Source organism: Aristolochia californica, unplaced genomic scaffold (genome assembly GCF_029961685.1).
Source record: "Aristolochia californica isolate CCGP_79_NKW_82.1479 unplaced genomic scaffold, dmAriCali1.0.hap1 SCAF_4, whole genome shotgun sequence".
Lineage (NCBI taxonomy): Eukaryota > Viridiplantae > Streptophyta > Magnoliopsida > Piperales > Aristolochiaceae > Aristolochia > Aristolochia californica.
The window spans coordinates 47145483-47172421 of NW_027182103.1; the positions used below are offsets into that span (position 1 = coordinate 47145483).

At 36.6% G+C, this 26939-nt stretch overlaps 3 protein-coding genes across 4 annotated transcripts; 2 read left to right on the top strand and 1 right to left on the bottom strand.

Annotated features, from left to right (window-relative positions):
• Window positions 1-885: 885 nt before the first annotated feature.
• On the bottom strand, window positions 886-2385 carry LOC137963785 (uncharacterized). Its single transcript, XM_068810988.1, has 2 exons — window positions 1548-2385; window positions 886-1313 (listed from the first exon to the last, which is right to left on the bottom strand). The coding sequence occupies exons 1-2, from the start codon at window positions 2352-2354 to the stop codon at window positions 1185-1187; spliced, it is 936 nt and encodes a 311-aa protein (XP_068667089.1). The 5' UTR covers window positions 2355-2385; the 3' UTR covers window positions 886-1184.
• Window positions 2386-7036: 4651 nt separating this feature from the next.
• Window positions 7037-12334, top strand: LOC137962581 (plant cysteine oxidase 4-like). Of its 2 annotated transcripts, none has more exons than XM_068809532.1 (6): window positions 7037-7213; window positions 8097-8410; window positions 10341-10504; window positions 10601-10748; window positions 11662-11865; window positions 11987-12334. In XM_068809532.1, the coding sequence occupies exons 2-6, from the start codon at window positions 8311-8313 to the stop codon at window positions 12103-12105; spliced, it is 735 nt and encodes a 244-aa protein (XP_068665633.1). In that variant the 5' UTR covers window positions 7037-7213; window positions 8097-8310; the 3' UTR covers window positions 12106-12334. The 2 variants fall into 2 exon arrangements, with proteins under 2 accessions (XP_068665633.1, XP_068665634.1); XM_068809533.1 differs by lacking the exon at window positions 7037-7213 and adding an exon at window positions 7295-7532.
• Window positions 12335-13001: 667 nt separating this feature from the next.
• LOC137962933 (uncharacterized) lies at window positions 13002-21068 on the top strand. Its single transcript, XM_068810071.1, has 8 exons — window positions 13002-13553; window positions 15115-15249; window positions 15573-15764; window positions 18228-18289; window positions 18442-18599; window positions 18799-18947; window positions 19343-19489; window positions 19945-21068. Exons 1-8 carry the CDS (start codon window positions 13218-13220, stop codon window positions 20128-20130), a joined length of 1365 nt encoding a protein of 454 aa, XP_068666172.1. The 5' UTR covers window positions 13002-13217; the 3' UTR covers window positions 20131-21068.
• The last annotated feature ends 5871 nt before the right edge of the window (window positions 21069-26939 follow it).

Genomic DNA, 26939 nt, shown 5'->3' on the forward strand with positions numbered 1-26939 from the left:
TTCAAATCCTATTTGCTCTGGCCAATATGAAATGGAAACTGAATTCTACCAGTTCTCTTTTCAGGTTCAAGAATGAGCTAGCCAATCTAAATATCATTATGAGAAGCCAGATAATGAAGATTCCTGCTCAGATTGCACCCCACCCAACTATTCCAATTTTCCAGAAATAGCCCAGAAAATTTTCCTTCGAACATGCAATATTCCTACTTCTAGAGGGCCAATGTTCCTGTTTTTTAAAGTTAAAAACTTGTCTCAAAAAGCTATTTGGGTACTTTATTTCTTATTATGTTTTTTTCTTTGGGAAAATCTGAACGGTAATAAATAACAAATTAAACATGCTAGAAAGGATAACGGAACCTAAGAATGAACCTACACATACCACAACCTTATGCACTAATCAAATGGGACATGAAAGAGCTATACAACTCAAGTCCTTAGGGCCCTCAACAATTGTACAAAGCCTCGACTATGGTGCAAAAAAAGAGGTTGAGGACTGCATGTTCATCCTCTTTAGAGCCTTCAATGGGCAACCACATAATCTCTCTTCATTTTGCCTATAATCTGCTAGCTACATGACTAATCCTCTATTTATTACGAGACACTCGACAGCCACTGGAGAAAGACTAATTCTTACTATTTGTTCACTGTATCAGTTTTCAGCAAAATGATTTTTTTTAGATTTTCATTTTCCATTGCAGGATTGCATTGCCAGAGAAAAAGAATACAAAGACACTCAACAGCCACTGGAGAAAGACTAATTCTTACTATTTGTTCACTGTATCAGTTTTCAGCAAAATGATTTTTTTAGATTTTCATTTTCCATTGCAGGATTGCATGGCCAGAGAATAAGAATACAGGAATTAAAAAAAAAACAAAAAATCTGAACTAAGAGTCAATCCTTTCATCTGATGTTCATTAAAAACAAAAGTTAGATTAGAATAATGTGAACACGAAGATATTTGAACAACATTTGAAGAGGAAAAAAAGAGAAAACTTAGCTATCTCACCCAAAATTCAAAAAAAACTACGAAAACATGTACCAAAGGAACCATCTCCTATCCCAGTGCTTCACTTTCCAGGAAGTTTTAGTAACAGATTACCGAAAGTTTGCTTTCCTCCAATTCTCAGAGAAGGAAAAGCGTATCTTTCAGTGGAAATCTTCCTCCTGAACAACATCTGATCCCTCAATCTTTAATCTTCTCCACAAGATTAACCACCTGAGCTGGTCCATCAGTGTTTTTACTCTCTTCTGCTATATTATCAATATGAACCACATCTGCAGAGATTATCATATTCTGTGCAAGACTAGCATTCTGGAAAAGAAATACAAAACTACATCAGAAGCATCTCAAACTATAACAAATTGTATCATATTTTGAGTAACACCAAGATAATGGGTTAGTTCTAGAAACATAGTTTAACTCGACCCAGCAATTCGATATACTACTCAACCGTGTTCGCACCAAAACGTGACGTGTTTCTGATCTTTAATATGTGAAATTGTCATACATTTCACAGATGGTAACTTGCAACAGGAATTAATGTACCTGGGGAGCGGCCTGATCTAATGTGCGACTAAGTGGCTCCCCTAATGATAAGACGATGGTGGGAAGCCTACTAATCTCCCACCCAAGAACCCGACACAAAGCCTGTCCAAATGCTCGATGGGATGCCCTCTTTGTCGTCTTTGAGATTGAAATCGAATGTTGAACAAGTGCAACGCAATTGCCAAACTTCTTCCCGAGTTTCACTCCGATTCCTCCGCAAACCAAACAAGAGAACTCTCCCTTTTCCCAATGCTTCTCGTAATAACCCCTCAATTCTGCGTCTTCCGCGAAAAGCCGTAAAAAGAAGTCCAAGTGCTCGGATATAGAGTCACTGTCCTCGTCTGTAGGCTCCCCCTTGTCGTCCTCGCCGTCAGAGGACTCCTTTTTGAAAAAATCCCGGCATAATTTTACTGCTTCCTTTTGCATTTGGATTGAAGATAGTTTCGCGAGTTCTTCACCAGTTGCTGCAGCAACCTGGGAATTCTGAGTCTGACTCGGCCAGCCGATCTCTTGGGGCTCCTCCGGGACAGGATTCAACGGCCATTCGACTTCGGATACGGTTGAAACGGGATGATTATCAAACGGCTCTTGCTGCGTTTGAGAAGCTAAAATCGTGTCCTTCTTTTTCTTAGCTTTCTTTTCTTTCTTCGTCTTCAGCTTGTTTTCTGGCTTAAAAGCTACCGAGCTTTGAGGACCAAGGTTAACTTTACCAGTTCTGGGAGGGCCTTGCCTCCACAATGAGTGCAGATAATGAACCTCCTCTATCCATTGCCGCTCCTTTGCGGTAAGAAAGCCCAGTGGATCCATCGAAGAATTTGAAGACGGAAAGCCGGCTTGTCACTTTTCTCCGAGGGTTTTTCTCAATATAGACGATCGCACTCGTTCCTGCGGAAAGACCTTAGGAGCTGTTGACGAGGCAGAACCCATGGCTGCAAATGGCAGAGTCGGTGGGTGACACCCATCATTTTTCGACTGCACCCATGACTCGTGACTCGTGACTCGCGAAACTTATATGCACATGTACAAAGCATTTTTTATTTTTTTTTATAACTACTGCAAATATAGGACGTTTTTGAGTTATTTCAGCTCCTGAAATTATGTTTAAGACTTAAAAAAATAAAGACTGATAACAATATAAAATATTTTTTTCTCATTTAAAAGTTAGGTTAAGATTACCCCTTGATTCTCTATCATTGTTAAATAGATAACATATAAGGTTAAAAGGGTATAGATATAGTAGATGATTTTATTTTTAAAATATTAGTTAAAATCTTAAAGATCCATTAACTAATTAAAACCCATTTACCGGTTCTAAATGAAATGAATAAAAATTTAAACAAAAAGAATAAGAGATAACTCTATATATAATAAGTGTTATCGAGACCAATGAACAATGGTCGCCTTACTCGGATCACACATTTTATTTCAATTGCTTGGTTGCCCCTGTTGTTATGTTCGATGAAGATGGTTTCCTTGCGAACCTTAAGGCTGTGTTTGGAACATAGAAAATGGAGAGAAAAAAATAGGAATATAAATATATTTTTTCTCTTGTTTGGATATTATGGACAATGAGAGAGAGAATGGAAGAGAAATATAAATTTTTATTTTTGGATACTCATGAAAAATGATGAAGAAATTTTGATGATTAATTTTTTTTTCAAATTTCTTTTTTCTCCCCGAATTCCATTTGTGGAAAAAAAAATACAAAGGGCATTACTAAAATTTTGGATCATTTCAAACTCATTTGCTTTTAAGGAGTTTGGGGAAATAGACTCATCACCCTTTATGACTTCTTCCTGAAAGAGATTACTTCACTAAAATAAAAGGACCACTGCAATGCTGCTATGAATAAACAGTACTTCTTGTGATAATGGTGAAGAACAAATCAAGCAATGGTAGTGTTTCACGATCCTGGAGTTGCATACATGTAGTTGTCAAACACCTAGCCAATACAACCCAAAAGACCGGTTTGTTAAAGGCGAAAAGCTAAGTACTTAACCCATGTGGACCAAGGGTAGACGGAACCTAACCCAAGTGGACCGAACCACCTAACTTTGACTCGGAGGTTTTTCTTTGTTTTTTTCATGTTTATTTGAAGAAAAGGGCTGAAGAATAGGAAAGAAAGTTTCGAAGAACTACCCTACATAATAAAAGCATCTCTCTAGATAAAGAGATGGAAATTTTTGAGAAAGAAAATGTCTGAGGAATCTTCCCAAAATTTGCTTTCGCAAGTCCGCAACTACATAAGAAGAATGTTATTTCACTCACCAAGAACAGCCCCAAACATCAATCAGTTAAGTAGTCAAAATCAACGTCAATGTGACAAGATTCACAGAACAGTTGAATTAGCTGGCCCAAATTTTAGGTGTTATACCCCTTTTTCCCTTATATAAATCGTATTAATCTTTGTATTGCCCTGACCAGATAGGCTACTCGGAGATTTGAATCGCCAAAGGGGAAGTGCCTGAATTTAGGAACTGGTTATAATTCGAAAATCCCGCCAAATCTGTTTAAAGCAGAGATGTGATACCCTAGATGATTGGCTTAGAAAATCCTTTTGACCTCATGAATCGAAGTGGAGTCCGGTTTCAATCGAGACACAGTGAAAAAAAAAAATGAAGTCTGAATCGCTGGAGAAGCAGGCAGTTTAGAGAAGAAAGGAGAGTGATATGATGATAATTTGTCCGTGATTAGCATGAGCATGACCTGGTACATGGAACTTGGTTCTGGAGCATGAACTTCCCCTTGCGAATCCATATTACAAATGCGCAACGATCTCTTTTTCATTTAGATGGATTCGACAGGCGACAGCTCCACTTTACCTTCGAGATTTCTTGACAATCCTAAGCAGATTCCGGTCACTTCTCATTAGAAAAATCTCCGTGCTCAGCTGTTTAATCTCGTTCCCTGTGGATAAATTGTCATATCAGGCAACTTGAATCGAGAGATTCAGGCGTCCTGCTTCAGAAGACCTCCGCTCACAACTAGCTGCTTCAGGTTCTTTGTTTCTGGCTTTCTGCAAAGTGCAGTCTTACTGTTTGGATATATGTAACCACTGGTTTGTTACTTAACAGTTTCATTCTTTCTTTACCTTGGACTGTCAGATTCTTGCATGTGCAGGTGACTCCCGCATCAAACAAGAGTTTCCATCTTAGTACGGGCATTCCGGAACTCCAACGTCGAGACCGGCGGTCGTTTCTCTCGCCGGTGTCATTTCTGGAACAGTCTGGTATCTCTTGGACGGCTTCGCATGAGATGGGACTCATGAAGAATTCGGTTATCTAATTCTCTTGAAGTAGAGCTGTGCCTCGCCAACTACTTGGAAAAGGTGAACAAGACAAACTTCTCTCACGTTAATTGATCTCATTCACCCTTTTATAAAACGATTAAAGTGACTAGCCTCCTACTGATCCACGTGATCAATAGATCCAAACCACCAAATAATTTTAGGAGTATTAATCGAATCGTATATTTTCAGTACCACAGTCCATTTATACACCCAATATTATTTGTATATACTTAAATATTATAATACATAATGTTTTAGCATACGGTCTACACGATACATTTGTTAGATTACTAGTGATAATTTATGTAAGTGTTCGTCTTGAAAGTAGATTACTTAGGCCCTGTTAGTGTACTTGGTTGAAAATTTATATGTCATCAAAAGTTTGAAATGTTTTTTTTAGAAAATATATTTCTAAAAAATTTTCAGATAAAATCCTATGAGTTGTTAAGAGGCTAGCCAATACAACGTAAAACACTAGTCGGTTAAGTGCAGAAAGTCACCGCTCACAATAGTGGACATAACCACTTTGACATTCTCAAGGGACAGAACTCCCGATGTCAAAAGGTTAGTCAATACAACCTAAATGACTAGTCAGTTAAGTGTAGAAAGCCACTGCTCACAAAAGTGGACAGAACCACTCTGACATTAGTGTCTTACTAAGAAATTATATGGAAAAAATTAGAATTTTTCAAGAAAAAATAAATGGACTTACTTTTTTGCAGGAAAATAAATAAAAATTAATAATAAACTTTATACATTACCATACTTATTCGATAACTTTTTAGTAAAATAACATATCCAATACAAATTTGGCATAAAAATTGCCTTGCACTGAAAGTATTACAACATTAATTATCAAATATTTATTAAAAAAAATCCATATGGTTTTCCGGCCTATCTTACTTGGAAAATTATATAATTTTTTTGGGGATTTTTCTCGGTAAAAAGTTACAGGTAGAAAAGTGTTTTAAAAAAACATGAGGTACTAATAGCCCCTAAAAACATATTTCTATTATAAAATGTCTTTCTAGTGTTTCTTGGAAAAGACACACAAAAGATGAAAAAAAAAGTAAATTATTAATATTTTCAAATATTGATGATTCAAATTTTCTCTAAAGTTTCTATTTTTTTTTCTCCCCAAATTGCATTATTTTGCGAGAGAAAATTTATTAACTAAGGCTTTGTCTTTTATATTCTTTTCTCTCAATGATTATTTACTGTTAAAAAAAACAGTTTTTCTCTCTCATTTTCTTTTTTTTCTTTTCTTTTATGTGGGTTCCAAATATGCCCTAAAAGAATGTAATTTTTTATTGTTGAATTAATTAATAAAATAAATTTAGTGATGAGACAATTAGAAGAAAATTAAACTTTATGCAACTACTTAAGTTTCTAATTTATAATTTTTTAATATAATTTTTTAATATAATATTTTGAATTTGATTTTTATAATAACTAAGAATCAAATTAATCGTAAAATTAAATTAGAGATAAAATCAGAATAAAATATTACATGCATAATAATTTATATTGATATTAAGTTAAAAATAAAAGTGACATTATATAATATAATTTATCTAATCAATATAACTAAAATAATTAAAATCAATTAAAAATAATAAAAATATTCTTTAGATCATCAAATGAATGTATAATAAGTATATTTTACTTAAAATGAATAAAAAAGTATATAAATTATTAAGATATATATACATTATTATTTTTATATAATATTTATCTTATTTAAGTAACTAAATAAAAAAATTATTTAAATTGTAAATTATTATTATCAAACATATTTTTTAAATTTATGAAGATGATAATATAATTTAAACTAATTTAATTTTATATTGATTGATTATTAATTTTTTTTTGAAAAAAAGAGAGAAACCTCTCACGGGAGGCTTGCTCCCTTAAAAGATCGAAGAAGACTAGCCAAGGGACATAGAGGATCTATCCGGCCATCACCCTCTTGTGTCCAAAAAAAAAAACATAAAATCATTTAATGGAAAGCGGATTCCAATTGTATGAGGTGAAATTATAGATTCTATCATTTCGTAAATTCTACTCCAATTTTTTATGCATTCTAACACGATTTGTGATTTATTACGTAAATGGAATTCACGTTCCACTCCTCCGAGTGCACTCACAGGCCCTATATAGCGGAGAGGGGTCCCCGAGCTTGGCGAAATTGGCAAGAGAGCAGGACGCAGCACCGACGGAGGCAGTCAGGCAGGGCTTCTTTTGCCGGAGCGCAAAAGCGAAGAGATACAACCCATGACCGCTTTTCCCGCGTCGGCATCGATCTCTCTTTAGCCTTCACTGCTGAAGCAAATCCCCCGGGGGAAGACATTTTCCCTTATCCTCCGCATAACACCTGGTGGGTTAACCAGTAGGCACTATGGCTCCACCGTAACCGCTTTCACCAGCTGTCAAATTCTATTCCCATGGATTAATTGTCTTCCTTTTCCTTTTCCGTTTGTTTTTAATCTCTGTTCTGTCAAGTCCCGTCTGTGCGATGTTTTCTTTGACTACGCTGTTGCTCTTCGGCGTACTTGGCAACCGTTTTGATGCTATCCATTTGCCATAGAACTCAGACAAGACGGATAGCCGTTGCCACTGTTTTTCTTTCACTGTATCGTGCTTTCGAGAAGGAGCCGTGATAGGAATTTTATGTCTGGTTCGAATTTAAATGGAAAGTAAGATGTCTTCTCTTACTAGTTTTAGTTTCTCGGGCAACCATGGTGATTTTAGGGTTTTTTTTCTCTTGCAGTTTTTCTCTGGTTCGTTCGCTCTGCATTAATTGTATAATTCGGAAATGCATCGTCTCATTTGTGAAGTAATACCGTAATTTGTCCAATTTAAATAACTCTGCTTCATCCATTGTTTCCTTCAGAGGCTCGTACAAGGGGCAGAACCAGTGCCACTCTGGGAGTCGTAAATTCACCTTCCACTGCTCTGTCGAATTTTGACCCTTCGAATCTTCTTATTCGATTTTAAATACACTGTAGTGTATCATTAGGATTTATCAATGTTAGCGGGATCTATGGTGCATCATAATTTTTGGCCATTTTTTAGATTCTCCACTGCTAAACTTTTCAACTATGAAGAATTGCAGCCTTCACTTAACTTTGTGTGGGGTGCCAAGGAATGAACATAATACCTCAAATACATCCAAGTTTAGCTTTAGAGTAACTGTCTCTGTGTTTTATAGGTTGACAATAATTACTGTTTCTCATTTGTTTCTTGTCGTTTTACCTCAGATCAGTTCGTTATCATGAGGAGGCGTTGCCATCAGCTTCTGTCCTGTAATCAGAACTGCTATTCTCCTAACTGCATTTTGGAACGGGTACAGATAGTCAGCTGCGTCTTTGTACCATCCCTGAAACCTACGAGCAGTTGAAAAGCTTTCCTAGTTTCAAAGGAGCTTGTGCATACTCTTGGGTAGATTCTGTTGATCTATATCCTCCTTACAGTATGCCAGCCATACAGAGGCTCTATGAAGCTTGCAAAGTATCCTTCTCTCCAAATGGACCTGTTTCAGAAGAAGCTCTTGAAAAAATTCGAGCTATGCTAGGTGCGAATGACAAATCGTCCCAATTATTTTTTTTTATGACGTTAATTTGTGGACCTATTTTTTATTGCATGGGTTTATCCACATGCTAGTAAATAACTTCAACTTTGTTCAGCACCCTAGCAACTGCCGCATGGCATGTTCTTTCTTCAGATTGAATTGAATGTAACCAGTGATAATATAGCTGGACAACCTACACAAGTTGTATGGAAGTGGCAACATTTCTACATCAGTCCAAACTTTAAAAATGAAGCCTAAAGCCAGGGATGATAAGGTGCCTGCTTGGGTAGAATGTAATCGTATGAAAGGAACGACTTACCACTGTGTGATTGTTCCTTGGCATCCTTGCAGTGGTGTTTCATCTAAAATTTGTAACTATGGGTTATGAGGAGCAAGACTTGTGCAACCTGTTCCAAATCTAACAGATTGCAGTTTTGGAGGTCATTGTCCACGCTGACCATTACGGGTGCTATACTAGTCTTCATGGCACCTGCCTGTGAGACTTGGCTCCTGTATTACCAAAAGACAGCAATGAGCCAACTCAACTAGAAAACTTGTCTCACCATATCCATTAGTGTCATCAATACCTAATTGGCTCCAATCAGTGAAAGCATGAGATAGTTTCTCTTTACTTCTCATTTATTCACACCAGGGGTATTTTAAAATTAGGTGAAATTAGTTTTCTGATGGATGTTTTAAATTTTAAGTGAAATGGTTTTCTGTCAATGAACTTCACCATCCAGATTTGTGAATATTTTGTTTTGTTGATACTCAATCTGGAGCATATGGACCGCAGTGTAGCTTTTGTAGAGCAACTCTGCCATATTAAAAGTTCCTTGGCTCAATGGTCGGGGGGGGGGTGGGGGGGGGGGGGTAATCAACATTAAAAAAATAAGTATACAAGATTAGAGGACAAATGGTTGAGGCGTTTTTGGTACTTGTTTTTTTATGTTACATATCATGTTATTGTTTTTTTAAGAAATGGCATTCTGTCAAGCAGATTAGTAGTTTTTTCTCTAGTAAAGTTGTTGTACACTAGGCTTTAATTAGTTTTAATATTTCTTTCATCTGCTTTTGGTATGGTTGGTGGTGACATTGTGAGCATCATTTGTTGTTCCAGTGTTCCTATCTGCATTTAGAATGTTGCCTGAATTTCTAAAGTATACTTGCCCGACTCCCTAGCCCCCTCTCTCTCAATAGATCTCTTTTCTCCATATATATGTTATGTGTATACTTTGGAACTGATTTTCCAGTTGGTCACCTATCAAAACTATCTGCAGGTGACTTGTTTAGAAGGGCTCAGAGAACTGGTATAATCTGGGCTACTTATGTTTAGATGGAGGTGCAAAAGAGTATTCAAGATCCAGTTGGCATAATTTATGTCATGCTTTGTTAGTATCAGGTTACTATTTATTCTTGAGAGATATCATGAACATCTGAAGATCCACCAATTGGATTGATATAGAGCCTGAGGATTCTACTTGAGCTAACTTGTGTTCATTATTCTGTTGGCAGAGAGCCATTGTGTAGCCAGTTCTATAGGTCCCTATGGAGGAAATGCCATTCAGCAAGTGCATTTACAATGACACAAATGTTGTGACTTCACTCTGAGATTTTCAATTCCTGTGCATTTTTTCTGTTAGTACGCTGATAAAACCTGAGATCAGATTTTTTTTAAAAGCCTTGGAAATGTTTAATACTACTTGAAATACTAGTACTCTCTCTCTCATAGATACGCTTACACAGAGACATATATGGACTTGCATACATAAAAACATGTCCTGTTTGTTATATTTTAAGTTGTCAGTTTTCATTTTTGTACGAATGCTGTCTCTATATTCTCAACTAGGTTATAACAGTACATTATTTTTTAACAGAAATGTATTCGTTTATTTAGTGGAGTGTACTGTTACTAATGGATGTGCTATTTCAGATAAAATCAGGCCTTCTGATGTTGGTCTGGAACAGGAGGCACAATTAGTACGTGGATGGAAGGGTTCTGCTCAGGGTATAAATGGTAAGAAAGGCGGTAATGGAAGTACTCAGTATCTGCCTCCTATAAAATATCTGCACCTGCATGAGTGCGAGAGCTTTTCTGTAAGTCCTTGAACTACCTGAGGATTTTTTTGCCCCTTTTGTTACTTGGTTCATACTGCAGGACAACTTTTGACAGTTGAACAAATGCTTTTACAGATAGGAATATTCTGTATGCCACCATCTTCAGTTATCCCACTTCATAATCATCCTGGAATGACTGTATTGAGCAAGTTGCTATATGGTACACTTCATGTGAAATCTTATGACTGGTTGGATTCTCCTGATCCTGTTGATCGATCAAAAGGTCTGTATTTTCGAACTTGCTGCATATCTGATGATATAAATTTGAGAATTAAAGTATAGCAAGCTTGACATCTTGTTAAGTTCACAATCAGCTATTCCTGTACCCAGTTCATTTTAAGGCTGACTAGTTTTTTTTTTTTTTTGAGGACATTAAATACCTTTACACAACCTGAGGGTAGTTGGTGAGGATTCTCTAGGGCGTTAAAAGTGTAATGAAAGGTAATAAAAGTATCTAGAATATATGTAATAGAAGTATCTAGAGTTTTTTTTTATTTATGATTTATGTATCTAAGGGGTTCATTGTTTAAGTACTTCGAAGTTATTTTGTATGAAATATTACCTACTTCAGTCTTGATAATTAATTGGTAATTCAGATAAAAATGGATACAAGTACGTTAATTCTAGACCCTATTATGAGTAGTTAGGTGAAACAGTAGGAGAGATAATTGGTGAAAATAACTGATATGGAAAAAGCTCTTAATAGCGTCACGTTTTTCTGAGCATGTTTATATTCTCATGATTGAATAGGTATTGTGAAGGGTTACTTTTGGGTGATCTTGTCTGAAGAACTTTTGGTGCAAACAATTTGAGAATGTCTAAGGGTATTCATATCTTGAATATACATTACATTGTAAAACAGAAGTATTGAAAGCATAGGTTTGAGGACTAGTAATCCTGTAGTTCGAGTTAATTGTCATTTTTTTTTGTAAACTATGCACATAGAGAGATTATTTTTGCCATGAAGGGGATGGGGTTACTGCAATAGTTTTGAGCTTTAATTTTCAAGGGGAGAACTAACAGAAGTTTTTCTGTTTCAGTGGATAAAAATTGAGGTCTCCTATTTGTGAGGAGCCTTTAGTTTCCTTGTTTAATGATTTGTCACGATTCTTTTTAATATTTGAAGTGTCTTGCAGCAAGACTAGCGCAGCTTGTTAGGGATGGTGAGATGTCTGCTCCCTGTGGAACAACAGTTCTCTATCCGACAAGTGGTGGAAACATCCATTCTTTCAAAGCCTTAACCCCCTGTGCTCTCTTTGACATCTTATCACCTCCTTACTCATCGGCAGATGGGCGTCACTGCACGTATTTCAGGAAATGCTTGAAGAGAGATCTTCCTGGTAAAAACTTTTATCCAATGACTGTTGTCTGTTTTGCTTGTGGAAAAAAGGAAAGTTACGAACATCAAAAAAGAAAAAAAAGAAACATTATGACATTCTTTCTTTGCCTTGCCCTTTAAAGGTATTGATGAATCAAGTGGAATAAACATCTCAGACGTGGCCTGGTTAGAAGAATTCCAGCCCCCTGACAACTTTGTGGTGCGGCGGGGAGTGTACAAGGGCCGCCCTATTAGGGTTTGAGTATGACAATAGCAAGTAATAGAATCAGCTTTCAGATTCATTTACGCAGGATTCTTTTTTTTTCTAGATAAAACCAGACAGACGGAAAGGTTGTTATTCTTCCATAAGGTGAATTTTGGGTAATAATTATTGTTAGTGATATGCAAAGTAGGCACTTGGATTGTACATATATTGGGGCCTTCACCCTTAACTAATGGAATGGAGTCTTGAAGAAAGAAGCCTGCAATAATACCATGTCTGGAATTAGTGTTCTCATGGAGATAACTTAAAGGCTGCTTGGATCTTCCTATTTTTGTTTGCTTTACAGACAAAAAAAATTCAAATAAATTTAAATTATATGTTCTCATTTGAAAATAGGATCATATTTACCTTTAAAAACTTCAATAATTTTGGGGGTTCTTTGTATCAAAGTTTTACAATAACTTGAAATGGGTTAAGACTATGTTACTTGGGTTTTCTACTTCCAACTTGTGAACCTGTTGACAGTACTGGGGAATTATGATTAGGTGTGATCCTTCTATTTGTAGAGGAGCTCTCAACCCATCTCCTCAATGAAGGTTCATTGTTCCCTTCCCTGTTTGAGGGTCTCCTTTCTCTTTTACTTGTCATGTAAGGTGAGGGATCCACATGTACTTAGTGGGAAGGTGGTGAAGCTTTTGTCTCTTCCTAGATTGGAGTGGGGGTATAATTGCAAGGTGATTCGAGGAGTGGATGGATCACTGATCTTGCCACATTGAGTTCTAAAATTTTAATTATTTTTAAATATATAATAAATCATTTGTAACTATTACTTTATCACCTTAATTGTATATTAAATATAAAAATTCATTTCTAATTATTCCATCAAATTTTGATAAATGTGATGTCGTATTCTTCAATTATATTTAAATCCTAAAGCTGTAATTAAAACATGATATGTATTAATGTCACATTGAGGTGGGCTCAAACTTCACGATTTTTGGAGGACTTTTACAGGTTTCACTTTTCAGAGCAGAACTTCATTTCATTCTGTTCTCGCGTTCGCCGTGCGATGACGCATCTCTTCCCCCTCCCCGGTCTTGGTTCTCAATTCTTCGCCCTCTACGCCTTGGGGTGAAGGCGCCGCGAGGAAAATGCCGCCGCGGACGCATCTGAGAGAGCTGGGATGCATTGCATGCGAAGAATTGTCTGACCTGGGAGCCGGCAAGGAAGGCTGGCTCTCCGACGATCCCTTCCTTTTGTCCGCTCTCGAAGCTCATTCAGTCGCCCTCGCTAATCGTTCTCTTGTCCTCATTCTCCGCTGGGATTATTCATCCAACCCCATCAAGATCAGACCATCACTTTCTTCTGTCGAAGGTCACATCTCCGCCATCGAATGGCTCGTTTTTGAAGATTTTCGCGTCTTAGCTCTCGGTACCTCAAGCGGCTATCTCCTCATCTACTCGGAAACTGATCTGATCCACAAACAGGTGCTCCATTTTGTGATGTCCTTGAGTAATTCTTTTGAGCACTCACTTCTGCTCATAAAGTATCGAGTTGAATTTCTTAGCTTTTCTAGTTGTTAATCCTGTCGACTAGTGGATTTGATTTCATTAATGTTAACTTGCGTTCTGAAAGCTTGTTCCTTTCACTGCTTATCAGCGTTTTAATGGAGGAGTTCGCTGTTCTGATGCTGAACAAAAAAATATCTTAGATATTGAAAATTTAGAACTATTCATGATCACTGTTAAAAGATAATCCACATACGTTAGTGAGTATAAAGATTTTGCATTTATTAGTTGGCAGAAGAGGTATCCTAAGTGGCTAGTCATTTTACGCTTTGGACCCAATTTAACATGGTATCAAGGTTCTCATATGTGGGCATCCACCCAAATTATCCACGTGCCACCATGTGAGGGCCTCTACCCAAATTATCCACGTGCCACCATGTGAGGGCCTCTACCCAAATTATCCACGTGCCTACACGTAAGGGGAATGTTAAAGGATAGTCCCAGATACATTAGTGAGTATAAAAATCTTGTATTTATTAGCTGGGAAAAAGGTTTCCTAAGTGGCTAGTCATTTTGGGATAAGGCCTTGGACCCAATTTAACAATCACCGTTATTGCGTTGTGTAGCGGTTATATTGACCAATCTTCAACAGGTTTTACTGCTTTTGTGCCATCTATGAAAGAATATGTCGTTTCTAGAATGACTTTGGCTCCAGCCATATGCATAGTGCATGAGGAAATTTTTCATCGAGACTGGGTTATAAATTCCTTAACAGAATTCTTTACATTGAACATAAATTTTGACTGAATCGCATTTGTATCTTAGGTGAAAGGTCATGGTGCTTTAGGCAAGCGGCAAGCCTGTATAGTGTTGCCAAGAGAAATCCTATCTTCTATTTTCTGAATATTTGACTAGGATGGCTGAAACAAATCCAACTTCAAGTCGGTAAAAATTGATGTTCCCAATTTTTAAGATAAGGCTCAATAATATACTTTTGCATATATGCCTGGTATAAAAGCCAGTTCATTCAAATTTCAGAACATATAGAATGAGTAGAAATGGAAAGGCAACCTTATAGAAACCCTCTCACATTCTCAGAAGGAAAAGAGAAACTTGATGCAAAAAAAGAATAATTTTTTTATTGATGAATAAGAACGTTATAGCATCTTATCTATTAAAAGCTTATATCAATATAATGAACATGCATCTTGATGTGAATTGGGAATTGTGTGTAGAAATCTAAAAAGAAGTTTGAGCTTGAAGATTAAATCTACAAATAATTTCTATGAAGAATAAGTCTGAGTTTTATTTGAAAATTCTGTAAAAAAAATTTTGTCAGAAAATTTCTATGATGGTTTACCTAAAGAATGAGCCATGCCGATTCAGTCTGAAACATATTCTAAATAGTAATTATCAATTAAATCTATTACTCTTAACACCTTATTAATTATGCACCTTTTTTTTGTAATTTAGCTGTATGGTTCATTTTCAGTAAACATGATTATCACCACGTTTATTTGAGGGTCTTGTGTTTCTGCAGTTTATTCATCCCGGACATATACTAAGGCTAAGAGCTCGAGGGATGAAAATTGATCCTGCACAGGATACATCTTCAGAAGAAATCTGCATTGTGTTGCCTGGTGTAATTGCTCGAATTGATGGATCAGATGTACAGGTTTGTTTCTCCTTGCTTGTAGTGATGGACCACTAACTGGAAAATACAAATATTTCCATCTTTGATTCAGAAAATAGCAAACTTTAAAGAAACATAGTAATCCATGCATACTTGGGACCTTTATTTTTTATTTTATTATATTTTTTTCTGGGCATGCTTTGGATGTGGGACTTGCATAAATAAATTGTTCTTTTGTAATGTTCCAAGAGTATTCATAGGTTGGTGACTAACTTTTAATTATTTTAATATTGGGTATATTGTCTTTTGACTTTCAAAATTCAAGGAGCTTATGTGGCTGACATGTATGCCCCTTTGAGGTGCAGAGCTTGCTTCAGAGGTGGTTACAAGAATCACATTCTCGTAGCTGGGGACAAAAATCTCCTAAGAAAGAACTTGATGACATCGGAAATTCCCATGGAAAATTGCCCTATCAAGTCTGGAATATTAACAAATATGGAACATGTGTCGATGCAGCCATAGCTGGGATAGTGCCTCCACCCCTTATGGAGCTTCAGGTTAAATTGCTTCCCTCAATAAATTTGGTTTTTCTGATTCCTGTTGACCCCTTTTATATATCCAGTAAAATACACATTTTCTTCCTCTGACAAAGTCATCATAGATCTACACAGATCAGTTATCTTACTTTACCTGATGCATGTGTTTAAGCACGCTATACTATGGTTACAGAATTTGGTTTGTGGGTGTAAGTGAAATATTGAGAGTTGAGATCAGTTATCTATCTCATGAGAGTCAATAGCCTGGTAGGCCGAACTCCAAAAAATGATGCTGAAATTGATTCTGTCCTAATTCATTCCATTCTTTATTTTATCTATTCAATTGTGATTTGCATGTTATATTTAACATATTGGGAATGCTTCAAGATGATCCCTAAAAGACAATCTCCTAGAAATTAATTGCTTGTCATTTTACATGAATGAGTCAACAGAATCCATATACAATTGTACTGTGAAGTTGCCATTCATGGCCTTTGAAACTCAATGTGGATAGCCCGGTTCAAAAGTTCTCATTAAGTTGACAACCCCTATCCAGTTGTATTTTACGGTACATCTTGTTCTATTTAGCTTTTAGCTCAATGACCAAATGAAAGGGTTCCTTAATGTGATGTCTCAGGTTCAAGATCATGGGTTTATGTGATATCATGGTGCATGGGTATGTCCAGTATTCCAAAAACGAAAATCTTCCTTGTTGCTTGTAAAAAATAAGAAATATTTTTCCTTCTTTGATTGAAAATCAGACCTTTAACTTTTATTAGACCATCCACATTCTGTTCTTCTTGACTCTTGGCACATTAAGATGGGATTATAGTTATGACTTGTGAGGACTGAGTATTTGCTTCTAAGTGAAGCTTAATTTGCATTAGTCTAAGCTTGGATGATGGAAGTGGAAGGTGAGCATGTGCTCATTATCCAGCGTTATATTGCACCAACGATGAATTGTGACCTAAAACAACATTTTCTCTGTGGTCTTAATATAATTTCAAGTGTCAATTAAATGTCATTGATTTTCAATTGAAGGACATTACCCAGTGACTATGGAGCGTTGTTAACCATGACCTGACCAAGGTGAATTCTTTTTTCTTTAGTTTTTGGTCTGAAGATGAAAATTTTATCAAGAAAGAAGCTCCGGAGGGAAAAGAAAGAATATACGAGCAACCAAAAAAGAAGAAGAGAGAAACATGAAAATCAACAAAAAAAATTTTAAAAAAAGAAACACAAATACAAGGAAAATTCTGAATAAAAACGAATTTGTAGTTTGTTTCAAGGTGGAATTATCACAATAGGCAGGTAGAGTTCTGAGTGAGATCCTGCCTATCCTTTTTCTTTTTGCTTGTTCTATTTATTTATGTCTTTGGTGTTTTAAAAAAAAAGTTGTTTATATGTTTCTTAAAGATTTTCTTTTCTTTGCTAGAATGACGGTAATGCAGTAGCTTACTTAAGTTCAAATCCTTCATTAGGATTCTTGTCTTTATCAGTGAACATCTTGGTAGGGTATCAATTTTGGGCTGAAATGAAGATCAAATACATTTAAATTTTGGAAAAGTTTCCAGGGAAAGATATCTAAAATGGCTTTTTCCTGAAATGTTAAATGGTTGAAATATTTAGATTTCAGATCAAACCCTGTCAACATTTCTTTGATACCTAACACAAACCAGAGTTAGTTCCTTGCACAATCAGTAGTTTCAGCTAAAAATGAAATATATTGGCCCGACTGATCCAGTCTCACCAACCGGATGGATCACAGAACATTCAAGTTTTTTCTGTTGAGACATAAAATCTGATGGGGCAGTTGATTTTTGGTATCTGATCAATATCCATTGTACTGACACATACATATTGTATACTTGAAAAAAAAGAAACATTATTCAATATCTAGCTGGGGATGTCAAATTTGCTTATATTTGTGAACCATATACTTGTTTGTACACGTTTGTGGATTTGGACCTCTTACTTCTTGCCCTGTGGACGTTGTTTCTTTATTTTTCACTTTATTTTGAACCATAATGTCACTGTGGAGTGTATGCTGACTGTACTTCATTGCAGTTGAAGTATTTGCTGGATTTCAACATCTGGTTGGTTTCATCATAGAAAGTTTGACAAACTAATTGTTGTAACTTCATGAGGCAACTATTTGCTTTTAATCTGGTTTTCAACTTGCCCCCTTTTAGTTTATCCATTTATGCCATTTGTTCAATCTTGATAAAGTTTTAAGACTTGTCATTCTCAAGTTCAATCACTAATGAGAATTTTCTCTTTCTAGTATTTTTACAATTTGCTATCAGTATATTTGTCATCGACTAGTTGATTACTTTTTAGTTTTCTTTGTTTTGAAATTTTCTTGGGACGTTTTCCTTCTAACTGGAACCTGCAGGTACTTATTGCTACTGATTCAGTAACTATTATGGAAGATTTCTGAAGGTTTTCTGGTATTTGAATTCAGCTGCTTTTGTTGTTGGACAGTCAAGACAGCGGTACTATTGTGCAGTTGCTGTTGGAGCAGATGCAGTGATTTCAGCCTTCAGGTTAAGTTTTATAAGCGCAGCATTAGACTATATCTGAACCTCTTCTAAGTTTTCACTTTTCTTTTTTATGCCTAATATTCTTCAGTGATTGTTGCCAAATGCTGCACTGGACGAAATTCTATGTTTACTTGAAATTTCATGTTACTCCACAGGCTTTCAGAAGACAGAAGTCAGTCTTTAATTGGAGCTCTTTTGTCCAAAGTTGTTCCAGTCACCTTTTCAACTATAGCATCTTTCTCCAAAATGATCTGGCGGAGGGAGCAATCCTCACCAGTAAAACCCGAAGCTTCACCTCAATCATTTGCAAAAGGTAAGATAACTGCTTTTACAAACTAAAAGAGTATGCACTGGTATATTGAATGAGCATCCTCAGATCTGATCTAACGTGCCTGTGGTATGCATGTATAAATTTTATATGGTGCTATAATTTCTTTCCTGCGTCTTTTGCATGAACTTATGTTTCATCCGGCAAATTTATGACTAGATCCTATTGGTGTAATTTCTGGCAGCGTCTCCTTTAACATGTTTGAAGGATCAACTCCGAAGGGGAGAAAAACTTACCCTATCACCAAGTGGTTCATTGGCTGCCATAACAGATTCACTTGGTCGGATACTTCTCTTAGACACACAAGCACTTGTTGTTGTGCGACTATGGAAGGTTCTTCTACTGTCACTCTTAATTAATAGGAATAAAGTGATACTTTTTCATTGTTCTGCTCACCTGACTTGGATTGGATTTTCAGGTAGGTGATGTGGTTTGGTAGGACCCCCCAATAGTCAATATTACTTGGTCTAACTCAATCAAACACAGGCTATTATAGTTGGGTTGTTGTATGACTGGCCAAGTCTTGTTTTTGGATACTGAGTCAGGTCTAGAGTTGCATGTGAAGTAACTCAGGTCCGATTTGAGAATCTTGATGTGGGACCAGATACCGAGTTGCAAAACTATGATACTTTTATGTGCCTTGTGCTGAGGCTTGTGGGAGCCCCCACAAAGTTGACTTGTCCTGTATACTACGAGATCATTAAATGAGTTGCCGTTGGTTTTTTTAGGGGTACCGAGATGCATCTTGCCTCTTCATGGAGATGCTAGTAGGGAAAGACGGTGCTTCATCATCAAATTCAGCCTACTATGAGCTGTCAAAGAGTGATTATTGCCTTTGCCTTGCAATTCATGCTCCCCGAAAGGGAATAGTTGAGGTGTTCTCTTTACTTTGGAATGTCAATACTGGTTTTTGTTCTTTCGTCATTTATGTAATCAGCAGTTTTTTTAAGTGATAGTAAGGAGAAAATATAGTCGGATTCTTACCTAGACTCATTGGATTGTGATACCCAGCATCTTGAACGGAAATATTGTCTGATGTGTTGTCATACGTTAGTATTAGGTAGACTTACGAGCACAATAACTTACAAGTTTCAGTTGAAGCATCACATCTAATGTGTCAACTGATCAAGATCCTAGATAAAAGAATTCCAGTCAATAGTTTATTAATTCAGTTGACCGAATCACATCAAATTGGCAGGTGACCAAATGTCCATTTTGTCAGATAACACATGACATTTTCTTGATAATATTATCAGAAGCGAGCATGAACTAGTCCATGATAATATTGCTTTTTGTTTCTTCATCTGACTTGATGTTTGGGTTTGAACAGGTTTGGAAGATGCGGCTTGGACCACGTCTCTTGGCTATTCCATGTCCCAAAGGAAGTAAAATCCTACAGCCTAGTTATCGGTTTGGATCATCCTCAGCTGTTTCCCCTTCCTCTTATATTCCTTTGGAAGTTCTTCTTTTGAATGGAGATTCCGGACAAGTATCAGTACTGAATCGATCTCTTTAGCGGAGAAAGCATTATTTATTTCAGTCTTTTATTCATATGAAAAGAATAATCTCCACCTAGATGCTTGCGTGCATTGGCACCAATCATCGATACAAGGCTAAAACCCCTTCCAAGAAATCAAAAGTGCGATCCATCGCTCTACCAGTTGCTTTTGATGTCTTCTACAGGTCTACGTCTACCAACCATAAAGGAAAAACCAACTGTTTCCTTTAGTTCTTCTTTCTTTTGCTGCTGCACCATAGCCTATATAAGGTTTTGTCCAACATTTGATATCAAAATAGGATGATTGGGAGAATTTTTTGCAAATTTGCATGTAGTAGATGATCTAGAGTCGACTTGAGATCAAATACCAGAAAGTTGAGTCAACTCGAGTTAGTCAATTGGGTAGTCCACTAGTTGACAGGTTAGCAATAATAAGAAAAAAAAAAAAAAAGAGGATTTCAACGAGGCTATTGCAAAGACTCGTTGGATCTGAAGTGTTAGTAAGATCATCAATGCTTGGAGATTGACAAGGAGCCTCTAGGCCTAGATTGAGTTTAAGTTTTTTGCACATACATGAGCAGAAACTCTAGGAGAGGAAGATAGAGTTGACAGTGGATGGTGTTGCCTAGTCAATTGATGTTGTAGGGAGACGGTAGATGCACAAAAAAAGCAGGACGAGAAGCATCCAAACAAGATGTAGAATTTGCTGGTTCCAATCTGGAAGGAGATGACTTCGAGCGAGAAGCATCCAAACAAGATGTAGAATTTGCTGGCTCCAATCTGGAAGGAGATGACTTCGAGCAAGCCTTACTAGAAAAGTTTTGTTAACAAGTTTGGTTTAAGGGAGGTAAATAGTGTCATTAACTAAGCAAAAATTGCCAGTTTAATTAGTAGATATGTATCTTAGTCTAATTAAAAAACTTGGTTTAAGAGAGGCTAATAGAAGTCATGAGTTAAGTCAGTTTCTTAGTTTAGGTACAGTTTATTTTTGCATAATGGAGACTGAGAGTTGGGAGTTCAGTTAAAATTCTCTTGAAGTTGAGTTATTTAATGCCCAAGATTAAGAGTTTAAGAAAAGTATTTAGATTCAATCTATCTACACCTTGAAATTTTAGCCACTCTGGACTTCACTTTCTTATTTTTATCTTCTTTTTTCTTTTTTCTGCTTCGACTAACCCATTACACCTGAGCTAAGTGAGGTTTTACCCATTGGATGCCTAAACAGTGAAGTTTTTCCCGAGACTGGTGAAATCTGGGGAAAGTCTTGCTGTGTCTGTTACTAGAATGACGCATTCGCTGAATTGCATTAATTACGAGAATTTTTGTCGACTTATGCATATAAACACTTGAAGAATTTCTCGAACTCGTGAAGAGATTAATTATTTCCCTGTTCCATCACACGAGGAGATAAGCGCAGGGACAGTCCCAGACTGATGGATGGACAGATGAAGCCAGAGAGAGAGAGAGAGAGAGAGAGAGAGAGAGACTGATGCAGGAGAGCCCGGAAAACGTTGGCATGTGGAAATGTGTTCTGTGTTGGTCGCATCAAATGCCTACGTTCGCGGCGACTCTTTTGCCAACAAGCTTCAACCATGGAATCTCTCCTCTCGTCTTCTTGCACCTTATTTACTAGTTTATTCCATTTTAAACAAATAAGGCCCAGAAGAGAGATAGAACAGTGGCATCACTTGATTCTTCTTCTCTCCACGCGTTCTCTTCCGTCTGTAAAATTTTAAAAATCACTGGGTACATGTTGGGTCTCTTCCTTTTCTTCGTTTCATGTCGTCGTCTTCGTTGCACTGTATGAAGCTTTAGCTCATTTTACCTTCCTATTTCTGTCACCCCGAAGCTGGGTCCATTGATCAATAGTGTGGCTATGGGTGGGTTCTGTTATCGTTTCCTGTAGCTCGTAAAATATTTTTTTCCGTCGTGTGTATCTATCATGAACTGTGAATAAGATGAACCCATCCGTCGTGTGGATCTATCATGAACTGTGATCGGAAGCTGGATCCTATCACAACATCTCGGGACGGGAATAACTGAAAAGAAATTTTCTATTTAATAATTTTCTTGTTTGTACGTATTAGCGTTTCAATTTTCCAGCGGAATATCATATCATTCACAAAAATACTTTTAAAATCCCGAGAATTTTCCTCTCTATCCATCTACTTCTAGCGACTACGATCTGCGATCCTGAATACAATAAGAAGGGACGTCCCCATCCACGGAGAAATTAAAATAGAGACCCAATTCCTCGCGAGATTCTTCGACATGGCAATCGGAATAAGATATTCGAATGTCAACTCCCAAGCAGATGACAGGACAAATTACAGAGATTATTCTAAGCATGTCTTGGGCAATTAAAGAGGGAAGGATTCCACATTTTCTTACGCACGAGACCCGATTTCCTTTCTCTCCCTTGTAGTTTCTCCATTGTTTACTCCTTCGAATATTTGTCCTCTTTGATCTCGGAATCTAAATGCAGGGCGAGGGTCTCTGCCTGCTTCACTGTACATAACACACTCACAGACACCGAAGTGTCTTCTAGCCTGCCATCTAATCTTTTTAAACTCTGCTCTCTTTGACCTTTTCTCCTCCCGATGAATTCTTATATGGGATCCTCTGCAAGAGAAGACATACACTCACATTCCATGTAATATCCATCTTCCGTCTTTCCCATCCACCCTTTGGAAAGTAAATCCTTGGATTACAAGGAAAGGGACAACTTGATGGAATAAGAAATGCAGACAAGTTTCTTTCACCACTCAGCTGAATGTCATCCTTCTTTTCTTTCCCCCTTTCTCTTTCCTTATCTTCCGATCCTTCGCAGATAAGGCAAGAGTTGTCTCCTTTTTTCCCACTCTCTTACAGTCCATCCATTAATAATAGCAGTAATGGGTGGTCTTAGTTTATCTATTTTCCGTGATAAAATTTTCATCTCCATCCCTGAAAACAGTACCTCCAGACCCTACTTACCCACTGAAACTAAAAGAAACAAATCGATAAATAGAAAAACGATACAAACGGCAGACACAAATCGGTTTTCTTTTCCGAAAAGAATTCCATTGCCAGTTTACTTCGGAACAGGAATCCCTCCTGTTTTCCAAAAGTTTAATCGATAGAGAAATGCAGACAAGTGCAAGAGCACAAAAGGGTAGTACAAGAAGAAACTGTGACATTTCTTCAGCTGGGTTTTAATGCGACGGAGCATCACTCTCATCAAAGTCTACTAAGGTAGACATTAAGAACAAAAATTAAATTATAAAACAGACTTGCAGAGCCATCTGGCGAGAAGGAATAAAAATCTCGGTGCGCATCAGCAGTTCTAAAACAACATTTCATGGGGCCATGAACGGATAGATAACGAAGAGGTTGTTGTCGTGAAATCATTCTCATTCACTCTTTAATGCATGGGAGGAAGAATATACGAATACTGGATTCAATATGAGTCTACAATAAACCCTGCGGAATCCGTTGAGCATTGACTTGCCTACCTTTTTTGTTCATGAATGGATTTTATTGGTTTGTTTTTCTGGCTTCAATACGAGTCTATAATAAACCCTATCTTTATATTTTAACTTTCTGTGTGACACTTAGGTTGTGTTTGGAACAAGAAATTGGAGAGAAGAGAAAGAGACACAGAAAAAAACAGAGGTTTCTTTTCTCTTGTCTGGATGCTCATGAAAAATGAGAGAGAAATTGGAAGAAAATATAATTTCTCTTGTTTGGATATACGCAAAAAATGGAAAAGAAAACAAAATTCGTACTTTTAAAATATTGAGGATTAAAATTATCTCTCAAGTATCTATTTCTTTTCTTTTCTCCCCAAATTCCATCATTTTATGAAAGAAAATTTATTAATTCAGAGATAAAGTGACTCTTTTCTCTCAATGATTCCCTGTTGTTGAACAACGAAAAATAACTCTCCTTTTATTTTATTTTATTTTCATTTATTTTTTGTGGGTTCCCGAAAAGAAAGGGGGAGAAAAAGTTATTTTCTAATGTTTGGTCATATAGAATTATAAAGAGAAAATAAAATAAACTTAATTAATAAATTTTCTCCCTCTCATTTTCTTTTTTTTTTCTTTTCTGTTGGCTCCAGAAAAGAAAAATGGAGAAAAAAGTTATTTTCTACTGTTTGGTGGTAGATAATCACTAAGAGAAAAGAAAATCACTTTCTCTCTTAGTTAATAAATTTTCTTTCACAAAAAGATGGAATTTTGAAAGAAAAGAAAATAAACAAAAACTTGCGAGAAATTTTTAATCATCAAAATTTTAAAATATTACTAATTTTATTTTATTTCCCTTCTCCGCTTGTATCCAAACAAGATAAACTATATTTCTCTTCCATTTTCTCTCTCATTTTCCATGGGCATCCAAACAAGAAAAAAAAAACCGCTTTTATTTATTTTCTTTTCTTTTTCTCTTCCTCTTCTCTTCCTCTTCTCTTCTCTTTCTTTTCTCTCCACTTTCTGTGTTCCAAACACTGCCTCAGGGTAAAAAAAATTTCCATCTCTTAAAACCGACACAAACACAAAAAATATTATTTTGATCAAACAAGAGAATTATTTACTTGTGATTTCATCCATAGTGAACACCCGCAGTGAACAATTACCAGATGCATGTAACACAATGATAAAATTTCTTATTCTATTCAATGGTTGTAGAGAGGACTAGGGTTCATAGTTGAATCATAAAGTAATTATATATTGACAAGTGCATTTGTCATTGCAAGTGTATATGCAACTTGAAGACTGAAGGAAAAAGAAGTATTAAGATACTACAGACATATATATGTATATTTCTGGTCTGCAATTTGTCTACTTCTCTGAGCTGAATTCCTGTAGAGCCATTTGCTGGATAAATACAATTCTGAGTTGTGGCTCTAGGCTGTCTCCAAACCTTCTGAGACTTCAAAGATCGATTTCAAAATTAAATTTGAAAAGTTTAACAGAGACAGGCAAGCTAGTAAAATCTCATCACAGACAGTTCCTGGCCTTTTAATACTTCTTTTTCCTCTGCAAGTCTCCAAAATTTTGTTTACTTTGTTTAGAAACCCAATTTTCCCTTGTGTTTGATCCTTAACCTCGATGAGAGAGAGAGAGAGAGACAATCAAGTGTCAGTAAACTATTACAACTCACCATTGTTGACCTTCTTTTCTGTATCACCGTTGGAAATACCTGAATTTCTAATTGAACATGGCTGCTTGCAAGAAATTGATTAAGAATTGCACAAACACATCCTTGAATTGACCCATAACTGAGCTCTTCTATTCGAGGAATTATTACCACATTCCTTAGTTATCACTTGGGTGATTCTCACTCAATTCAGTTTACTGTCACTAAGCCGTCAAACCATCCCTTCCGATCTTCAGACTTTCACGGCCAACGTTCTTATCCATAGAGTGATGAGCTTGCACAGGGAAAATTTGCTGGACTTCAACATTCTATATTTTAAACCTGATCACTTCATGTAAGGGTTTCAACAGGACTCTATTTACCCAAATACGGAGAGACCAGACCCGAGATAACTGGGATTTGTCCCTTTTTTTTACCCCCATTAATTGACAGTGGTGGAGGTTCTAGGAGGAACCGAATCCGATAAATCAAATCCAAAACCGCAAAACATATTATTAAATTCAGGTAGTCTTGTATCATAGTGGGTATCATCTTGAGATCTTCACTCCCGGATCTGGATTCTCAGCACAGATGCCATTTTTTTTGGGAGTTGCATGGAGCTGGATCCTAACCTATTTCTGTTTACTACCCTGGTCAAGTTTTAAGAATGTTTAGAGTTGAAACTTCATAAATCTAGTCACCGTTTGCTCTTCTCTTCTGTGAATAAGATTAATATATGAAACCGTAAACTCGTTTCAGTTACACTAAACTTAGAGATATCTTACAGGGCATCACGCCCAGTCAAAGTCCGGTTGCCTGGTCTTCCAAGATCACTAACCAGTTTGCCTGGTTGTAGCCAGTACAATAAGAAAAAATGGAGTTTGAATAAACTATAATGACCTAGAGATCACTAACCAGTTTGCCTACTGTATAATTTACTTGAAATCTCATTCTTTATTTTTCCTAACTCTAATAAAGAACTAGACTATCATTGAACTGTAAAGGTTACTTCAAATGGGTGTTAGTTCGAGCATCAAAGGAATGAAAAGTATATGGAAGCATCATGTTTCACAATAAATGAAGTTGATGAGAATATATACCTAACATGAAGTCACAAATTGGGTGCAAAAGTGAGTTGAAAAGGTATATTTTACACGGGTTGCAGCTTAAAGAAAAAAAAAAAGGATCTGTGTTTCAATGTCTGTGAATCTGAATGCATGGAGAAGTCAGAGAGATTGAGATATGTTTTATGTTTGTAATCAGAGAAAGTCAAGCGTTAAAGAGTATCACGGATGGATGGAGGAGACAGAGAAGTTCACACGAAGACGAGCTGTCAAAGAAGGGAGAAAAGAAAGAAAAGGGGCTTGAAGGAGTCACACGATCACATGACCTTCTCGAAGTCTAAACTCAAAAAGGAGATGGGAGGATTGGAATTTCTGGGCAAGGTGCGAGAATTGTTTATTTCTTCTTCTGAACCCTACTTTTACCGTGAGCATTCTATCCGAACAAGTTTAGAGGGATGAGCATTCATCTCGCAGCCGTCTAATCCCCTTTCCTCCATTCTTCTGATAACCTTCCAAGTCTGCAGGCTGCTGCGGTAATCAAACAGTTTGCAGGAAAATAACCAGAACTTAATTTGATGAGCTCTGTCGCTACCAAGATCACAGATAATATATTTGACGAGCCAGAAGAACCATCAAGTCCCGAGT

Coding starts and splice junctions, on each gene's coding strand:
- LOC137963785 (XM_068810988.1), bottom strand. CDS start 2,354: ATGGATCCACTGGGCTTTCTTACCGCAAAGGAGCGGCAATGGATAGAG. Junction 1,314..1,547: donor TAGATCAGGCCGCTCCCCAG/GTACATTAATTC, acceptor TTTCTTTTCCAG/AATGCTAGTCTTGCACAGAA.
- LOC137962581 (XM_068809532.1), top strand. CDS start 8,311: ATGCCAGCCATACAGAGGCTCTATGAAGCTTGCAAAGTATCCTTCTCT. Junction 8,411..10,340: donor AAAAATTCGAGCTATGCTAG/GTGCGAATGACA, acceptor GTGCTATTTCAG/ATAAAATCAGGCCTTCTGAT. Junction 11,866..11,986: donor CTTGAAGAGAGATCTTCCTG/GTAAAAACTTTT, acceptor TGCCCTTTAAAG/GTATTGATGAATCAAGTGGA.
- LOC137962933 (XM_068810071.1), top strand. CDS start 13,218: ATGCCGCCGCGGACGCATCTGAGAGAGCTGGGATGCATTGCATGCGAA. Junction 13,554..15,114: donor CTGATCTGATCCACAAACAG/GTGCTCCATTTT, acceptor GTGTTTCTGCAG/TTTATTCATCCCGGACATAT. Junction 15,765..18,227: donor CACCCCTTATGGAGCTTCAG/GTTAAATTGCTT, acceptor GTTGTTGGACAG/TCAAGACAGCGGTACTATTG.